The following is an 18,186-nucleotide window of genomic DNA, read 5'->3' on the forward strand; positions in this document are numbered from 1 at the left end:
TAGATAATAGCTGGACATAAGAGTACATAAATCCTGTATTCCATTGCCTCTTATTGAGTTGCCACTTAAACATGTAACATGGTAATTTCACTTACAAGCAAATAGGTTAACGGGTCTTGGTGGATAGTTCTGCTATTTAGAATAGTTGGCTAAATATTATATAACTATTAGTTTAAACTTTGGAAATGATCATTAAGGGGTCAGTATTGCAAATAGATTATTCAAAAATCATACGTTATCTTAATTATTACTTATTTATTAACATTAATTTGTACAATTAAATACTTCAACTGTTATTGTGAATCACTATCACTGCCGGAATAGTTTGCCAATAGCGAGAGTCCCGAGGCGGCAGGCGTTGGTTTACTCGTTGAACTGCTACTCTTACTGGCTACATTTGTACTTACAAGAGTATTCTGCGCCGTTTCCTTTGCACTATCAATCTCATTGTCCTTCTTACATTTCACTAGGTTTGCCAAAGCCGGTTTCTTGGACATAACTCCTATACTCTTGTTCCAAGTCTGTTGCTTCTTAGCTTCTGTACTCTTCTGTGGAATGACCTCTATTTTAGAAGATTTAGCCGCAGGTCTATCGTCGTCTACAACGTCTTCAATTATTTCTTCGACTACCCTCTTGCTTGCGGGGTTGCTGAATTTTATTGACCTGCAATTTTAAGGTTAAGATTTAATTTCTCTATACAAAATAACATGTTGATTACTGAGCGTTAATATCTCAGTTCATTAGTAACACAAAGCAAATTAACAGGCATCTGTGGGGAATACAACTGTTGGGTCCTAAAATGATTAAAGGAAAAAGAAAATTGCTTATGAAACTATTGTAGAAGTTTGAAATAATCTTGCAGTATAAAAATGAAGTCAGTGTAATAAAACAAGCATATTATTATGTACATAATTTCCAAAGAATATCAAAATTAATAGGTAAAGCAAAGGTAAATTATAATTTATAATACTTTTTTATACTTATTACAGTTTTAATTTCTAATAAGTATAACTTATTTGAGACATTCTTTCTAATAATAAATTATCTACTACATACTACAGGGTTAGAAGAGGAGATGAATGTTTATTTGGAAATTTTGTCCTAAGTTAGTAAGCCACGCGGATGAAGTCGCGGGCAAAAAAATAGTGGTAAAAATAAATTTAACCCACTAATGCCCCACTGCTGGGTAAGGGAACGTTCATATCTGACGGAACATACGTCGCGCAACGCCAGAACAGACAAATGTATAGAAAAACACTCGACCGATGATCCGTCGGTGCGAAGCCCATACAAATTAAGTACGCATCTTCCGTCAGATATTTCACGTTCCCTAAGGGTCTCCTCACTTTATGACGGGTATGACGGGTAAGGACTTGAGTCCACCACACTGGTCAAGTTTAAAATAAAACAAACATTAAACTTACTTTATAAACTCATCATCTTCCTTCTCCTCCCTGGCGCGTCGCTCGTCAGCGGTCTCCGGTTGGTACTGCTTCAACATGCCCTCATAGTCCACTGCCCGCTGCCTCCTGTTCAACTCCTTCAACTCTTCCAAACTCTCTAACAACTCTATCTCTTGTTTAGACTGCTCTGTTCTGTACTCTGAAATTATATTTGTTTGTTATATTTTAATGTTAACCAGGTATATTTAAAGTTTTACAAGATAAAGCCAATTTCACAGCTTATGGAAAAGTGTACCATGACTTATAAAATAGATAAAATGACAGTAAATGTATAAAAAAGGTTGTCAGAATTTGATTTTATAAACTATCCGGTATTTAAACTGGAGTGGTAAAACGAGGCATAAGATAATACACATTGTTTGTTTCTACTTATAGCTTTTTCTATTCTGTTTAAAACCTACCCTCAATTAAAACCTTCATGAAATATATCCAATAAAAAAATGCTTACTTGTTGAAAAAAATAAAGATATTTATGAGTAAAAAGTACCCTGTGTTAATTCAGGTTATAAAATATTGGTGTATTAAATTACATTAAGCACACACAAGCAAACAAACATATACACATTGGTGGATATATTATTGCTATAGAAGGATGTATATTCTAGGCTCTCTGTTAAATGAGTATAATTTAAGAGTAAAATACACACCAAGCAGTTTCATAGGGTTATTAGCCTCTTCTTCTTTTTGTTCTTCTTCCTCCCTCTTGGCTTGTTCTTCAGCCAGTTTCAATGCCATGAAGTTCCTTGTAGCCCCCGCTTCTATCTCATAGTCTGTGTTCCTCGGGTCTGTCTTGAATGATATCTCTTGAAGACATCTTGTGCACTGGAAAGTAATCACAACATGATATAGTTTTTTGATGGTAATAACTAATTGGTTATGGATTTTGTCTATGTTTAACAGCCAGTTTCTCTATCAAAAGTAACAAACAAAGTATAGGGGTAGAGTTAAAGTTACAGTGAAATTGGTTAATTCGTGAATTAACTGATAGTTTTATGAAACAAATTTGCTTTTACTACACAAATGTCAAGAAAAAGTTAATGGCTTTAGCGGTTACTTTAGATATGTATGAAGAAACTAGCTGTCATTGTTTTCAAATACATGCAACTTTGATTAGGCACATCAAGGCTGAACATCTGAACTTAATTCACAAAGTAATTAATTTACAAGTGTTATTTTTTGTGGTATTGCTTTAGCTGCTTATTATTACATACTTACTATACTTTAATCCCACCACTCTGTGGATTTCATATAAGTATTTCAGTAGATATCAAAACAAAAGTTAGAGGACTTAGATATAAAGCAAGGCAATCAACATTAGACAAATTACATTAACATTTTTATTTGATATAGTGAGTTATTCCTATATTTAAATAAATAAGATATTTCATCAATTGTTATTAGGCGAACATGGAAATATACATAATTAGACTTATTTGCAGGAAGAAGTTTATATTTTATCAAAGTAGATGGTATTAAACTATCGTACTAGGTACTTACTTTGATATAAAACCTGTAAATTCTAATACCAAGGTAGTCCTCATTCTCAACGTCTTCTTTCCTAGCGTTGAACTTCTTTCCCTTGTAAATGTACTCGCCGCACGTTGCACATCGCATGTTGAAGGGGGCCATCAATCGTACCGTGTACTGACGGTTCTTCGCCAGTTTCATACGAGGGATCTTCGACGGATCGAAGTCCGGGGGATAGTATTTCTGAAAAATATAACAAAATTTTTATACACTCGTTTTCTGATAATCACGTCCAGAGTTATGTATTTGCCAAATAAAACGAAATACTCACGTTTAATACTTTTCTTTCAGACATTTTGTATAGTTTTAGAGAATTTTATTTTATCAAAAAACTTTAATTTTGTAAATACGTCATTCACGTTAAAACGCCATTCATTTGACATTGACAGATGTCATCCAATGGTCACGCTTTTTTCAATGAAACCATAGTTAAATTATGAATGACAATGACAGCAAACTTCACACCATAACGTAAATAGTACGGCAACGTGTCAATGACCCTGTAGAGTTGTAACCAGTCCATAGACACTTGTTTTCTATGAAGTTTTAATTCTCTTTGAAAAGTTCGGCAGTAGGGTTGGTACGGTTAACCTAATATTTTTTATAAAAATATGTAAACGTGAATTTCAGAGCCCTTGCTTACTAAAGACACCACAGCGGCGTCGCTGGCTACGTATCCAAGCAGTTAATATTCGATGTTACAAATAAAAATACATTATTCCATTTTAACGTGTGCATAGAACACGAAGTTTATTTCTATTTAAAATTCAAAGAACAGCACACTACACATGAATAACAAACATTATTAAACAATTACTTTTGAATTTTCCCCAACAACGCCGATACGCCTCTCATTTTATAAGAACCAGAATTTTCTGGAACAAGAAACATATTAATATTAAAACCCGAATATCACTTTTTTAACTGGGGTAAAGCTTTATAAGTAGTAATGAATTATTGTGGTGTTGTAAAAGTCAATAGTATTTTTCTGGGATGCAACCGTCTGTGCTTAAATAATAACAGAAACAAAAATTTAAATGCTTGTACCGTTCCTTTCGGTTACCACTGGCAGCCAGCTCGTGTTCGAGTGCCGCGATTTTCTCCTCGTGTCGTGTGCGCTGCGCTTGCGCACGTCGCTGTTGCTCTTCCAATGCTACCACTATCTTCTCCAGCCGGTGAATCTGTTGCTGTTTATTCTCCAAGGTCGCGAATAATTCTTGTATTTCGTCGGCTTTCGCGGCAATTTGCTTGTTCACCTGATGCGTAAAACAAGTAACCATTAACTCTAAAGCACGTAAATAGAACAGACAGAGAGATTTATTATTTTTATAAAATAAAATGGCATCAATCAGTTCCTTTTGTGTAACACAGTTGTGTTTGTGTTCTAGGCACCGAGATCTCACAGGAAGTATTTCTACTGTAGGCTGTCGAGAAAAAAACTGTCCAAAAACAATAACTACGAATGAGAAAACAAAATAAAAATTCGCGAATCTCACTTCATCAACAATTTTCATTCGATGCTCAAGATCCTGTTGTAATGTAGCCAGCTCGCGACTCTGTTCTGTTTCTTTATTCTTCAACATATTGATCAACTCCTCACGCACCTGCATCACTTACTTATTTATTAACAATACCAAAAAAAATATATGATACATATTAGATATATTATAATTCGTTAATGCAACTGCTTATATACAGGCTCTACATTACGTTGTGAAGATGCTTTTGCAAGTTTTACGATGACAAGTAAGTTTTAAACAACAATCATAATATTATTATTTAGAAATACAAGCCAAAATATTGTGATTCTTACTACAGTCAAAATTCAACAACTATCATTAAATTACAATACTGCAATCAGTTCAAACTATTTCAAAGAAACTATATTTTAAATTGATGAAGCAATACTATGCAGCACTTATTACCAAAATATTCCCATGTACTCTCGTAACTTTACAAATATTATATCATCTATGATAGGAAGGACCTAGTAACCTTTATGACTCTTGCCTGGGCACGTGATGTCTTGTCTTGCTGGTCAAGTTGCTGCTCTTTCTGCAACAGCTGCTCACCTAGTTCTTCATTACGATGCACAGATTCAAGAAGACCCATTCTTAAATTCATGATCTGTGAAAAAAGAAACAAGATTTTTAATTGAGTTTGTCTCGATGGAATCAAATAGAATATTAATCAGAGCCTACTTTCCTTGATCATTAATATTATTTTGTAGATTGTCTTAGTAAACGTAGTTTTACTTCTAAATAAACATACTATTATGGGAATTGGGAGTGCTGCGTGTAATTGAATTACTATACCTCTTGCTGCAAATCTTCATAGGTAACTCCATTAGGCGCCTCCTGGCAGTTAGCTACTGCACGATGATGAGTTTGTAGATCTCGAACATATTGTTCGTATTGAATCACTTTCTGTTCACTAAAATATTGATCATATTTAAAATAGACTCATTGACAAATTAAATTTATAAACGCTAATATTACGTAAATAAAGTTACCAACTAACTTTAATTTGATGTTCTTCGTCAATTCTCTTATTTGTATTTGCATCTTTCCTAATATTTCCTCCTTGCTCAAAAGTTCAGCTGCTAACTTTTGCTGCATGCCTACCTTGTTCTCAGATTCCTGAAAGGCATTACAATTTAAAATACAATATTATAAACTACAAGTTCGTAGTCGACAGTTAGGTATCTTATTCACCTCTCTCGTGGAGGAAAAAATCTATCGGGTACAAAAAACTGAAAAAGAAATACATTCTAAATAATATAAAACGTTCTCATATTATTTCCTTTCTTTTCAATGTAATATGCAATAAAAAGTGAAATAGTTACTGTAATTTTAGTCAGCGTCTCCAAAAACCGAACTTTCTCTCGTTTACACGCTGTCACCTCATCTTCAGTCATACGCAATGTCTCTTTAGTAGATTGCAATTCAGCCCAAAGATCCATTTCCCTTTCTGTCGGTAAATCTAGAAACGGTTTTCTTTTGTGAATTTCATGCTTCTAATTTAATTACAACTAGTTAAATAAGTCATTCAATTAATTGTTTAGGAAGTAAGACAGTTACTTGAACGTTAAAAAAATGCTTGGCTCAAGTAATTGGTTGCAGTATACAGACAATAAATAGCATATAATTTACCAGGATTCGGTCGATTTGTTTCGAATTCAGTAATCTTAGCTTGTAATTCGTCAATATCGCTTTGCGTTTGAGCCAAAGCCGCTTCTACAGACTTTTTCTGATCAATTTCCATTTGTGTTATTTTACGCTGTTCTTCTAACATTTTATTTGATTCCTTTAATTGATTGGTCATTTCATGTATCGTGGCCTTGTGCTGTGCAGTCAGTGTTTCTATTTGCTGTTTCAGATCTTGAATCCTTGCCAGAGTTAAGTGCAAATTAATGTATTAAACACAACATTTACAAACGAAATAACTTTACTATTGAAGAAATTTATATGACGTCGAGTTATGAAGATAGACTATAAACCCTATGATTAATTTACTTACTCGGCTTGCAATACATCGCGTTGTTGGACCAATTGACTGCTAGCTACTTCTCCAGTTTTTAATGATTCTTTTAATTTACGGGCACGTGCTTCTAGATGAACTTCTCTTTGACGACTCTAGAGAATAACGTTTATATTAAACTTATTTTTTTGCAGAACCTTAAGTATAAATGACTGTAAACTTTTATAACCTGGTCTTCCAGGGTCTTCACAGTGCCCGTTAAACTAAATATACTGGCTTCAGCTTCACGCAGTTGTCGATCCATTTTAGTAATACGCATGCGAGCTTGACGAAGCTGAGATTCAGTGGTCGCTAATTTGTCTTTGGCTGTAACACGGTTCGAACGCTCTTCCTCCAACTCCCGGCGCAATTCCTAAAATTTCCAATAGCAGCTATGAGTTTTATTGTAGCAGACATTAAACGCGAAATCGATGTATGGATTACAATAAGTGTAACCTCGTATGGTGCGTGGCGGTCCATATTATTTTGCGTTTCCTGCAACTCTTTAATAGCATTGGAGGCCGTTTCAACGTCTTGCCGTAGTCGTGCTACTTCTCGCACTAATGATTCTCCAACGGTTACTAAAGCATTCCGCTCTTGGAAAGCCCGCCTGAACACAATATAAAAATCAACGGCACTTACTTTATATGCTAACACATAGGTTATGGAATATTATTTACTCAAAGAATAATGTGATAATGTATTTAAAAACTAAATATACTTAGAGACTTGACTGATAGTATCCACGGCAATGTCAGCACGAGATTTTAATTCTCGGAGAGATTCACAAAGTTCAAGTCCTTGTGCATTGTAGCGAGCGATCCTTTCCAAACATTCACCACTCCCATTTTCCTGAAAAATGAGTAATACTTACCATAAATACTGTGTTTATACATAGCTTTACTAGTGAAATAATTAACTATGTACGAGCAACATACGTTTTTTTCTATGAGCTCCTTGACCCAATCAATAATTTCTTGTCGCGCAGTAAACGCTTGAAGGCACAAATCAGCAAAATGAGCAGGCACGTGCAAAACGTTTTCATCTAGGTCCGCAAAAGCGCATTCATCTGTACGAAGCAATAAATAAAGTTGCCATGTGCCTAAACTTAGTTAATAGCAATGTGAATGTGTTCAATTTCCTTACCGATAGGCAAAGTGTTGTTAATAAGCTCTATAGCTCCTTCGCTGGCGGAAGAGGCGACGGCGTCTCGGCACAACTGAGTTATCTCTTCGGATGTCCAGTCGGCCACATTGAAAACGACAAACTTTTGAAGCTGGAATTCTTCACCACCTCCCGTTAAACCATCGCGTGACATTTGCTCCCGGAGATTGCGTAAATTGTCAAATGCTTCTAGGGCCGCTTGCTACAAATAAACATTACCAATAATACAATTTACCAAGGTTTCAATTTATTCTTGTTCTTTACACTTTAAATAAACTTCACCTGTTTTAAATCTAATTCCTTTTTCATGGAAGTGAATTGCCGTTGCTTTGTATGAAAAGCGGACCTTATATCATCCTCCTGTCTAAGAGACCGTGCTGGACTGGACATGGTGAGCGGTGAGAGAACCCTAGAATTCGTATGCATATTGGAGGGTGTCTTAGGACGGGAGGGAGTGGAGAGTCGTTGCGGCGTGGTAGGACAGCTGGCTGGCGTGCTGTGGTGGCTCGTGGGCGTGCTGTGGCGCGGTGCGGGGTGCGCCGGCGTCGTGGGCCGCGAGCTCACGCATGGCGTCTGTGGACGACTTGACTGCACGCTCCTTGGAGTCTGCGGACGGCTGCCGAACGCTGGCGTTTGGGGCCGACTTCTATCTTCTGAAAAAACAAAAAGAAACAGATTTTAGAGATAAATCTGAAGGATCTTAAACGTGAAAATAATTGTATAAGCTAACAAATACTACTTACCGATTTGATTGCTCTCATGTCCTAAGAAAGTATCTGCATCGAAGGCCGTCTGATCTTCGGTCCCTTCCTCTAATATCACTGTCGATGTATCTTCAATGACAAAAGTTTCAGATTCTATCGGTGGCGATTTCTAAACAAAGGTTATATATTAAGAACCTTTATTTTGATTGCTTTAAGAACATGATTAAGTAATAAGTATGACGAAATATACGAATACAGATGAAGCAAAAGATGATCAATTGTTGGTAGGACCGTTTGGTACAACAAGACAGGGGTAAAAAATGTGTACGCTGTTAAAAAAAAAATTGAACTTACGTTGTCTAATTGGTCAATTTCGGAGTGACAACTTATCTAAAAAAAGAAAAAAATATATAGATATAGCGGCGGCGTTAGCGGGTCTTTGTATCGATCCCTTCTTAGTAACTGGTTGTTTAGTCAAAAGTAAGTCAAATTGTAAAGTATGGCAATTTGACACATCATGTCAGTCTCGTCTTATTTCGCATTTCAGCTATGTCAGCAGTTCCCTCCGTACTTTTTAAACAACGAATAAACCGAAACTAAAAGCCCCAAGAGGTTTGGTGGTGCAAATAGTTTGATTGACGCTTTGAATCCAAACAACAAGTCTGCAAAAAGACAGATCTTAAATAAATCTTCTCGTAAAATATATTAGGCAATATTTTGAATACAGTTTCGCCCGTCACCATTTAAACTGTAACAGGCGTTTGTATCACATAATAAATTTTAATTCTACTAGGTGTTAAGAAATACACAATATATAACCTTACATAAATAAATAATATATAATAAAATAATATTATTATGCAATTTACATAATTACCTTGACATCACTTCTTGAATCAGGCTTTTGAGTCCGTTGTATAGAAGAACCCTTTCCCTGTAACTGTTCAGTAAATAAATTCATTTTAGACTGTCACAATAGTACACAACTATATGCACAAATCTATTAAAAATGCAATAAGACACCATACGGTACGTACCTTAGGAGAAGGTAACGGAGTGCGAGGTGGTGACTGCCTGTTGCTGGTTGTCATTGACAGATTCCTGTTGGTAGCATTGCGAACAGCTCGCGCCGTCGATGCTGCGGTCGCCCGTGGCAGCAGCCGGGGGGTTGTCGCGACTGCATGATACAAACAATATCAACTAAGACACTAAAGTCTTGTACAATGTCTATCATCTGAATGACTACTACATACGTGCTTAACCCTATCTTTAAGAAATCTTTTATGTACTTACAAGGCTTGTCCTTTTGTCCTTTTGCTGCGGTTGTCATAATAAAATCAGAAGATGGAAAATGTATAATAAAACGTAGGAAATTTTGATATTTTGTTATAGTATATTTTTTCGTGACGGTGGAATCAAATTCGAAATTTGAAACTAGACATATGTCTTTTTAAAAACAGGTGACCAGAAATAATTAATTTCGTAGAAAAACTTTTTAGATTTGTAAAGTAGCGAACCTTTTCGCTCAATGGAATATTTTTTTACTGGCTGGTTGGCTTCTTTCAGGGTATTTTCTTCTTAAAAACTTGAGCGCGATATAATTATGAAAGCCGCTATCAACTCTTTGGCTGCGACAAGTTTACTTTTGGAATGCAATTTTGATGTAAAATTTCAGTAAATATTTGTATAATTTTATTTTTGTGTGTAGTGAAGTGAGATAAATTTATGTAATGTAATGAAACATGTCACTATCGCCAGCTGAAACACGAATACAAACACAAGGTAAATGAGACGTCAAACATGTTGGAGGTGTTGCAGCGTCCTACTACACATAATAAAGCGTTGATAGAAGATCATGACGGTCATCATGACCTTCAACTCCGAAACCCTGATCGTCTGAACCGAGCGTAACTCTTCATTCTTGTCACTTCAATCTGTTTATAACTTTCTGGGTTGATGAAATACATTTTTTTATAATTACATCATGTACTTGAGGGAGTCTCTATTTTATGTGGGAAATAGAGGATATCGCTCGACAGGATAACACTTTGTGAAGGCTTGAATTCTCCTGGTAATTCCAATCAGATGTATGGAGTATTAAACGTTTTTTTTTGTCATGTTTTTGTATTAAGAGAGCAACAATTTTCAAATAAGAACCGTGGTATATAGATATAATAATATATGCTTAATATGCTTATAGATGTAAGTGATCACTCGAAGTTGCCCACGAAGTGCCGCATCCCGCAGAGGCTGCCTGCGGCCAGGCAAAGACAAGTTCCCGGTAAACCAAAGACAATCCCGGAAGCAGTGGTAAACTTAAAAATAACTTTAATTTTAATAACTAACTTTATTATTATTAAGTACTAGCGGACCCGACAGCCGTTGTCCTGTCTACACGTCTATAATTTGAAAATTTTAAACTTTTTTTAATAATCTAAACCATTCTCAGATCCCCTTGAACACACACAAAAAATTCATCAAAATCGGTCCAGTCGTTTAAGAGAAGTTCAGTGACATACACACTTACAGAAGAATTATATATATAAAGATTTGTCCACGTAATGCTGCCTTTTTGCAGAGGAAAGCTTTTTTATATGTTACTAGCTGACCCGCGCAACTTCGCTTGCGTCACTTAAGAGAGAATGGGTCAGAATTTTCCACGTCTTCCTATTGGTCGTAGCGTGATGATATAAAATATGCTTTTTTTTCACGAAATATATTCTCAAAATTATTTATGTCTTTTAATATAACGAAGTCGCGCTAAGGCATATCCGTTATTTAAACAGTTACCATGACAACGGAATTTTGTTAATTCAAATGTCATTATAATATTGATTACTCGCGACTTCGTTCGCCACCTGAATTTTCCCGGGAAATGCGTCATTTTCCCGGAGTAAAAAGTAGCCTATGTCCTTTCTCGGGTATCAAAATATCTCCATACCAAATTTCATGCAAATTGGTTCAGTAGTTTAGACGTGATTGAGTAGCAGACAGACAGACAGACAGACAGACAGAGTTACTTTCGCATTTATAATATTAGTATGGATATTGCCTTTACTTACGACTAGTTGTAATGGTATACATTAGAGACCCTGATATATTTGAAATAAGTTTAAATAAGAGCCGTCTATGATTTGCGCGTTTGTGTGTAGTATATGACAATACACTTAATTTTTGTGCGCTTTGTAAACTTGTGAATTAAATTTTTCGTAAATAATATTGCAGAAGCCAAGGTTTGAGTCGGGAGCTGGTCAACAGGCTCGTTTTGCCTTGAGGAGCTCACAGCGCTCCCGCCATGACGAGGTTAGTTAGAACATTTAAAGTAAAGAAGAATGAGTTGCAATTTTAATTATTTACTTATTAATCATGATGGTTTTAGATAGCATTAAAAACAGTAGGTAACAAAAACGAATAATCCTGTATATTGTTATCTTCTAACGGAAATGTCGTTTGTAGCTAAGGCCAAAATCTGCGAATCGTGTAAAAGATGAGGGCTTTGGTAGAGTGGTGCACCCGGTCGCCCGTTCAGTCCGACCTGTTGGGGATCGCTTCTCACCCAAAGTAAGTTTTACTAAACATTAAACAAGGAATAATATATTTCGCAGTACCTTATGTAAAATTTGTGCCTGCATTTTATATTTCAGAGACCCGCATTATTAGCGAAAAAGCTTATGAATGATAATGTTATAAACAAGTCTGGCAGGTCTATTATAACAGTTCCTTATGTTGTTCCACAGGTAAGATTTAAGAACTGCTACAACTTCTGTAGATGCAATTAATATACTTGTTATACAAATATCCCATATTACGATATAATGAAGTAAATCCATGATTTTGTTATTTACAGAAACATAAATATGTTGAACTTCCTGATCAAGTAAGACCGAAATAATATTTTTTACTATTTTTAAGTTAGGTAATAAATAAAATAATTATGGGTAGGTAGCTTATCGCCTAGAATTGACAGAATTTTCGGCAACATCTTACCATAAGTGGTATAACCGTTACTGCACGTTATTTAGGATTTTATTGTAGAAGTTATTAAGAATTGAGATAGCTGAATCCCAAGAATAGCTCATAAAAAATAATTTAATATCAATGAAGAGTTAGGCTACTTTATGCGGATTGCTCCGCGCTGGCGATCTGTAAACGGGTAAGAGTAATGCGGTCGTCCAAACGTTTCCTTCCGCAAGACTCTAAAACGCTCCCTAAGTTCGATACAATCTGCGCGGACGACCCGCGTGGTACTATAACCAGCGTTAATAATTACGATCATTGTTCAATTACCAGGAAACGATACAGAAACGTGAAAATTTGGAGCTGCAACAGAACGATTTGTTTGCCGTCACACAATCAGACAAACCAGGTATGCACCCTTTGTGAATGTGACAATTAAAACGAACGTTGACAGTAATGCTCTTAGGCCGCATCTCGACGTGATACAAATTGCACAACACTCCATGTTCTGCAATATTATCAATCTGCTTCTACTCTATTGACTACTTCCATGGCGCGGTTGTTAGTGCTGATCAGGAGGGTTCGATTCCCGGATCTGGGAAAGAACTATTAGTATTAAAATAATATTAAAATATTTGTCTCTAGAAGTCCGAAGTTTGATTACGTGTTTGGTAAATATGTAAATACCGGTATCATGCGACTAACATTGAACAAATTAACGACTAAATAGCAAAACGTGTATGTATTTCATACATGAAATTGATGGGGTGATATTATGTATGTATAATTGATCGTTTAGGAGCGGCCTTACTTTATTGTTGTTGTTATCAGAGATAAAGTCGAACGAAGCTCAAGGCGACACGATGCAGCTCAAGATAAATTGGCAACAATACATGGTGCAATTCGAACAAATGAGGAACGACCTCGCCGAGCGTCAGGTTCGGACAACAGACACAATTATATACAGATACTCGTCTGATTTTATTAATTGAAGAATGGTTTTGGGTAGTTTGAATGAGGATGTCAAATGAAACGATTTTTAAAATCTTTTACTGTCCCACTTCCTCGGCAAGGGTCTCCTCCAGAAATGAGGTAGAACCTTTGAGTCCACAAATTCAAAATTCCCAAATGCAATACTTTTTAATGGCAGCTTAACATACATATGTACGTGTAGATTTTGCAAATTAATGTTCATAGTAATTATGTAAGAAAAATAACACGTTTTTTGTACCATTGATTAACTGAGATTAGTTTTTGCGACCTAACACCGGTACTTGCAGTTTTAACAGTGAAAGTAGATATAAGTATATAATGTAATTTTATTTTGGAAAGTTGACCTTTATATTTTTTATTATTTCATTATAAAAAGACACTTAAAAAAACCTAAGCACAGGGCTTTATATTTACAGAAAGCTATAGTAGAATTATATGCAAGCATGTTGAACACTCACCAAAAGATGACAGCGATAGGACAGAAGGTAATGTTGCCGCCATCTGAGGACTTGACTATTATGAACGTGGCGAAACTGTCCCCGGATCAGCTGCTGCAACTGTGCGCTGTTCAAAAATTTGACGTAAAACGTTCTAATGGTTAGTATTAGTAACAATTATAATATGCTAAACCACCGCCCCGCCTTGGCTTCGCCCGCGTTAAACAGTTATTTTTCAAAAAAGCCTTTACCACTTTTGCACATAAACCTTCCTCTCGAATCACCCTATCTATTAAAAACCGCATCAAAATCGGTTGCATAGTTTTAAAGATCTACGCATACATATATACAAGCGACTTAGCTTTAGGTACCTATACTATGTAGTGACAGGACTTACGTTATTAAACATGTCGATGACGTTATGTTTCGTACTCCAATCGTAGGATGAAGGTCAATGAGGACAATATTTCCTTAAAGAGCCAAACTCAATTCTCATATTTCCGAAAGTACCTATTAGATGTGTTCAGTGAGATCGCGTAATACAAGGGAAACGTAACAATTTCAGAGTACAACAAGTCAATCTCATCTTTTTTCAGATGGTCCAGCATTACTGAAATCTCCATTTTCTATTGACATAAATAAATTGTACGGCTTACCATCAAAGATAATTGCCACATGTGAACAAACCATTTTTAAAAGAAAGGAGATCATCGACTGGTTCGTAGCGTTGAAATCTGAAGAAAACGTACGAATTTATATCAATTATTGTTATTGTTATTTAACAAAAAAAAAATTCATGAATGTGTTTGACTATTTCGTTTCTATAAAGCTTATAAATTTTGTCGTCAGGGAATTTCAAAGCAAACTCTTGAAAGAAAAATGAATGAATTCAATTCAGAAAATGAAATGCTTAGATGTTCCTTAGAGCAAGCTAAAGGAGATTTTCTGAAAGAACTTAATGAAATTGTAGATTTCATGAGGTACTTGTGTGAACCCATAGTATTTAATAAAGTATTTTAAAATAAAATCTGGCAATTGAGTTTAATGCAAACACTTTATTTTTTTCCAGAAAAACTGTGAATGAAGCAGTAGCCTTGCAAATACGCACGGAGGAACAAATGTGTGAATTGTCTGAATTGAATTCGCAGAACAGTGATTTACGCAAACAAATTCATAATACTGAAAACTTGAGGCCTCATAAAGGCAGGGTGGAGGTAATTTATTTAAAGTCTACATAGGCCTCTATCGTCAACTATTATCAGTAATAATATTTTTTTTGTGATGCTCCTTAATGTTTTCCACGTATTAAGACAGTAGAATATGTTTTTAGGACCTGGAGAAAGATCTCAAAGAAGAAAGAACTAAAAATAAACAGTTAAGAGACCGGCTATCAAGGGCTGATGGTCAAATAAAGATAGGAGTAGAGCGGGCTTCTCAACTTGAAGCCGCTCTGGAGCAAGCTCGATCGCAAACCTGGTCATTGGAGCGTACCACACAACAACTAAACGATCAGGTTGAAGCTAATCAATTGTTTACATGAATAACACATGAATATATTGCAATGTGAAATAAAATGCCACTTTGAATTAATTTTCAGAACCAAAAATTGCAGGCTGACTTCGACAAGGAACTATGTAAATTAACGGAGTCAATACGCGAGAACACAACACATTTGGAGGAGATTGCAGATGCTCGTGGGAAATTACAAACTGAGTAAGTTTGCATTACTTATTTTGAAATAATTATTATTCTTTCCAGCTTACTTACAATTTTTTTTCACTTCAGTATGATATAAACGTAACGTCTCGTTTGTTTATTAGAAAAGAAGATTTAGAGAAACGTATTGAGGAACTATCAAATTATTATAACGAATCTCTACAATCTGTTAAGCACGACATGAATTCTAACGTCGCTAAACTTATAGAAACTGAAAAGAAGTACGAGCAAATCGTACAAGAAAAAGAAAATCTTGAAACTAAATATAAATCTACGTGTGCACAGTTACTTGAATATGATTTACGCAACAGAGATATTGAACAGGAACTTCAAAGAAAGCAGGAACTATTAGGTAAAGCTTAAAAATAAAAGTTGTAATCTGTTTATTTAAAAAAGTTGTAAAAGCATTTGTTCGTGTCTGTCGCTTTTGAAAATAAATTGTATATTAATAATTTGTTATATTTTCTATGAAATTATAACAAATTTCTGTCGTATTAATGTATACAATTTACCTTTAGACAAAGCGATAAATTGTGAAAAAGAACTGGAAAATGTCAAGTGTAATTTAGATATAACAACTTGCGATTTGGAGGAGTACAAAGGCCGGTTGGTGAGACAAAGTGAGACCATCAAACTACTTGAGGTATAAAGTTTATATTTAATTCTTCGACGCTTTTCGGCCAACCCCAAAACATAGATACCTTCGCAGCAGAGAAAACTGTTTTATGAAGTTATTTCGTTTGTTGCAAAGGTTTACTTTAAATATCCCCATTTTACTGCCGATTACATTAAATACCAAAAATACATGTTTTAAACCTCCTATATTTTTAGCATGATTTGGAAGAATCAATTAATTTGATTTCGAAACTGAAGGCAAATATAAATAATAAAGAAGAATACATAACAGATTTAGAAAAGAAACAGTCTCTACTTGAAGAACAATTGCAAGAAAGGTAATAATATAGTTTAATGTCATTTGTCATGTTATGCCAATCTGATTCTCAACCATTTACACACTTTTTTGACAGTGATCTGAAAATGAACTCATATGAGCAACAGTTGGGATCGCTAAAAAGCCACATAGCTCAGCTGCAAAAAGATTTCGGCGAATTTGAAAACTTGAATGAACTTCATGATATGGTAATTATTTCACGATGATATCATCTTGATCTACTCAATTTAAGTCATTGCGGAAACTACTAGTAGTAGAAGTAGTAGACTACGTGAATTACTCTATGAAAAACAAAAATATACAACCTTTTTATTTAAAGTTACTTAAATAGTCTTCGTATAATCTACGATTTTAAAATGTTTGTTATATTGAATCGTTCTAATACAGGTGAATCAGCAACGAGCTAAGTTGTTGGAAGCTACCAAACAGAACGGGGAGCTTGCTCAAGCTCTGCAAAAGAAAGATAGCGAGTTGGAACAGCAGTTAGAAAACCAAGCCGAGCAAGAACAGATATTAGAGCAAAAAGTAAGAGAGAGAGATGCAGTCATTAAAATGTTGTCAGAAAAGGAAGAAGAACAAACTAATATAATCAAATTACTGCGAAATAATTTGGAGATGAGAACACAGGCAGACGCAGATGTAAGTAATTATACTTTACATTTTAAGTTTGGCTAAAATAGTACATTTTTATGATAGAGTTGTTATTGTTGTTAACAGCTCAGCCAGCAGATAACCGACAAAAATGCAGAAATTAAGTCTCTCGTCGCCAACGTGAAGGCAAGAAAGCAGCAAATCTCACAACTGGAGAAAATAATTCTAACCCTAGAAGAAGAAACTCGCAAATCTAGTTTGCAAAGGAGAAAAGATCAAGACAAAATAACTTTACTAGAGAAACGGATACAGGAATTTGAGGATTTTAAACACATTGAAGCCCCCGCTAATAACTTAGATAGTATTATTAAAATTCTTGAAGACGAGTTAGATACTGGGTTTGACCCGAAAGTGTCCGAAGGTTCACATGAATATTTAGATCCGAAACAGAAATATACAAGAGACCGCAGACGTGAACTTCAACATCTCGAATGTCTTAAAGGGAATAACCAAACAATATACCCGAGTGCTGAACATGAAACAATTCCGACTAAAATTGTCATGGGCAATTTCGTGAAAAAAACTTATATTTCAAATACTGATGATCAATATAACAATGAGAGTCTCGATCGAAAGAAAGCTATCACGAATATGGATACACAGAAATGGTTAAGTGCCCCACAGCCTGGCGTCAATACGTACGCTGTTCCTCCTCCAGTGAAAGACAACACTTATGCCTTCAGAGCTCCGTTAGTCGTTGGTGCTAACCACAAAGATAATCCATTTATAGTCAGAAACTTGCCATTCTTCAACGCTAATCAGTTTAGAGATGAGAGACAATGTAAGATGTTTAAATTAGCGGGCCATAGGCTTTAAGTGACGTACTACGTAATGTTGGTGTCGTCTTTTATACTAATGTTTATTTTGGAAAACTATTTAATCAAGTTTATATAAATACATTGTAAAATTTAAACTGTACTAAAATATAACATTATTATTATACACATTATTTTGAATACCAACCCTTTCCTTTTCTACCTTACTTCTCAGGCTACAAGTTCTAGTCAAAGTACCGGTAATGCTTATAAAGCTAACAGGAGTGTAGACATAGAGTGCAACGGATATGTAGATAGCTAGCACTCAACATACACACATTGAGTGCA

General features: G+C 35.3%; 3 protein-coding genes across 7 annotated transcripts; 1 reads left to right on the forward strand and 2 right to left on the reverse strand.

The window, feature by feature from the left end:
- Window positions 1–235: 235 nt before the first annotated feature.
- LOC142974368 (splicing factor YJU2) lies at window positions 236–3,401 on the reverse strand. Its single transcript, XM_076116654.1, has 5 exons — window positions 3,262–3,401; window positions 2,961–3,173; window positions 2,111–2,285; window positions 1,425–1,602; window positions 236–663 (listed from the first exon to the last, which is right to left on the reverse strand). Exons 1-5 carry the CDS (start codon window positions 3,283–3,285, stop codon window positions 294–296), a joined length of 960 nt encoding a protein of 319 aa, XP_075972769.1. The 5' UTR covers window positions 3,286–3,401; the 3' UTR covers window positions 236–293.
- Window positions 3,402–3,711: 310 nt separating this feature from the next.
- On the reverse strand, window positions 3,712–9,821 carry LOC142974369 (uncharacterized). Of its 5 annotated transcripts, none has more exons than XM_076116656.1 (20): window positions 9,671–9,821; window positions 9,415–9,554; window positions 9,255–9,317; window positions 8,732–8,767; window positions 8,417–8,546; window positions 7,956–8,326; window positions 7,656–7,875; window positions 7,448–7,578; window positions 7,231–7,361; window positions 6,966–7,119; window positions 6,700–6,882; window positions 6,510–6,625; window positions 6,143–6,378; window positions 5,836–5,972; window positions 5,511–5,629; window positions 5,306–5,423; window positions 5,001–5,117; window positions 4,487–4,594; window positions 4,038–4,246; window positions 3,712–3,865 (listed from the first exon to the last, which is right to left on the reverse strand). In XM_076116656.1, exons 1-20 carry the CDS (start codon window positions 9,705–9,707, stop codon window positions 3,847–3,849), a joined length of 2,775 nt encoding a protein of 924 aa, XP_075972771.1. In that variant the 5' UTR covers window positions 9,708–9,821; the 3' UTR covers window positions 3,712–3,846. The 5 variants fall into 5 exon arrangements, with proteins under 5 accessions (XP_075972771.1, XP_075972770.1, XP_075972772.1 ...); XM_076116655.1 differs by having other exon boundaries at window positions 4,986–5,117; XM_076116657.1 differs by lacking the exon at window positions 8,732–8,767 and having other exon boundaries at window positions 4,986–5,117.
- A 2,209-nt stretch (window positions 9,822–12,030) lies between these two features.
- On the forward strand, window positions 12,031–17,941 carry LOC142974127 (uncharacterized). The gene is made up of 16 exons (XM_076116283.1): window positions 12,031–12,114; window positions 12,225–12,254; window positions 12,668–12,743; window positions 13,166–13,272; window positions 13,744–13,924; window positions 14,361–14,509; window positions 14,614–14,744; window positions 14,834–14,978; window positions 15,095–15,277; window positions 15,362–15,477; window positions 15,585–15,832; window positions 15,999–16,123; window positions 16,312–16,433; window positions 16,509–16,620; window positions 16,820–17,071; window positions 17,150–17,941. Exons 1-16 carry the CDS (start codon window positions 12,049–12,051, stop codon window positions 17,897–17,899), a joined length of 2,793 nt encoding a protein of 930 aa, XP_075972398.1. The 5' UTR covers window positions 12,031–12,048; the 3' UTR covers window positions 17,900–17,941.
- Window positions 17,942–18,186: the final 245 nt, after the last annotated feature.

Source organism: Anticarsia gemmatalis, chromosome 7 (assembly GCF_050436995.1).
Source record: "Anticarsia gemmatalis isolate Benzon Research Colony breed Stoneville strain chromosome 7, ilAntGemm2 primary, whole genome shotgun sequence".
NCBI lineage: Eukaryota > Metazoa > Arthropoda > Insecta > Lepidoptera > Erebidae > Anticarsia > Anticarsia gemmatalis.

Coding starts and splice junctions, on each gene's coding strand:
- LOC142974368 (XM_076116654.1), bottom strand. CDS start 3,285: ATGTCTGAAAGAAAAGTATTAAAC. Junction 1,603..2,110: donor TAACCCTATGAAACTGCTTG/GTGTGTATTTTA, acceptor ATATAATTTCAG/AGTACAGAACAGAGCAGTCT. Junction 664..1,424: donor GAAGATGATGAGTTTATAAA/GTAAGTTTAATG, acceptor TTAAAATTGCAG/GTCAATAAAATTCAGCAACC.
- LOC142974369 (XM_076116655.1), bottom strand. CDS start 9,707: ATGACAACCGCAGCAAAAGGACAAAAGGACAAGCCTT. Junction 7,579..7,655: donor TAACAACACTTTGCCTATCG/GTAAGGAAATTG, acceptor TGCTTCGTACAG/ATGAATGCGCTTTTGCGGAC. Junction 5,424..5,510: donor ACGAAGAACATCAAATTAAA/GTTAGTTGGTAA, acceptor TCAATATTTTAG/TGAACAGAAAGTGATTCAAT.
- LOC142974127 (XM_076116283.1), top strand. CDS start 12,049: ATGAATGATAATGTTATAAACAAGTCTGGCAGGTCTATTATAACAGTT. Junction 13,273..13,743: donor ACGACCTCGCCGAGCGTCAG/GTTCGGACAACA, acceptor TTATATTTACAG/AAAGCTATAGTAGAATTATA. Junction 15,278..15,361: donor CACAACAACTAAACGATCAG/GTTGAAGCTAAT, acceptor ATTAATTTTCAG/AACCAAAAATTGCAGGCTGA.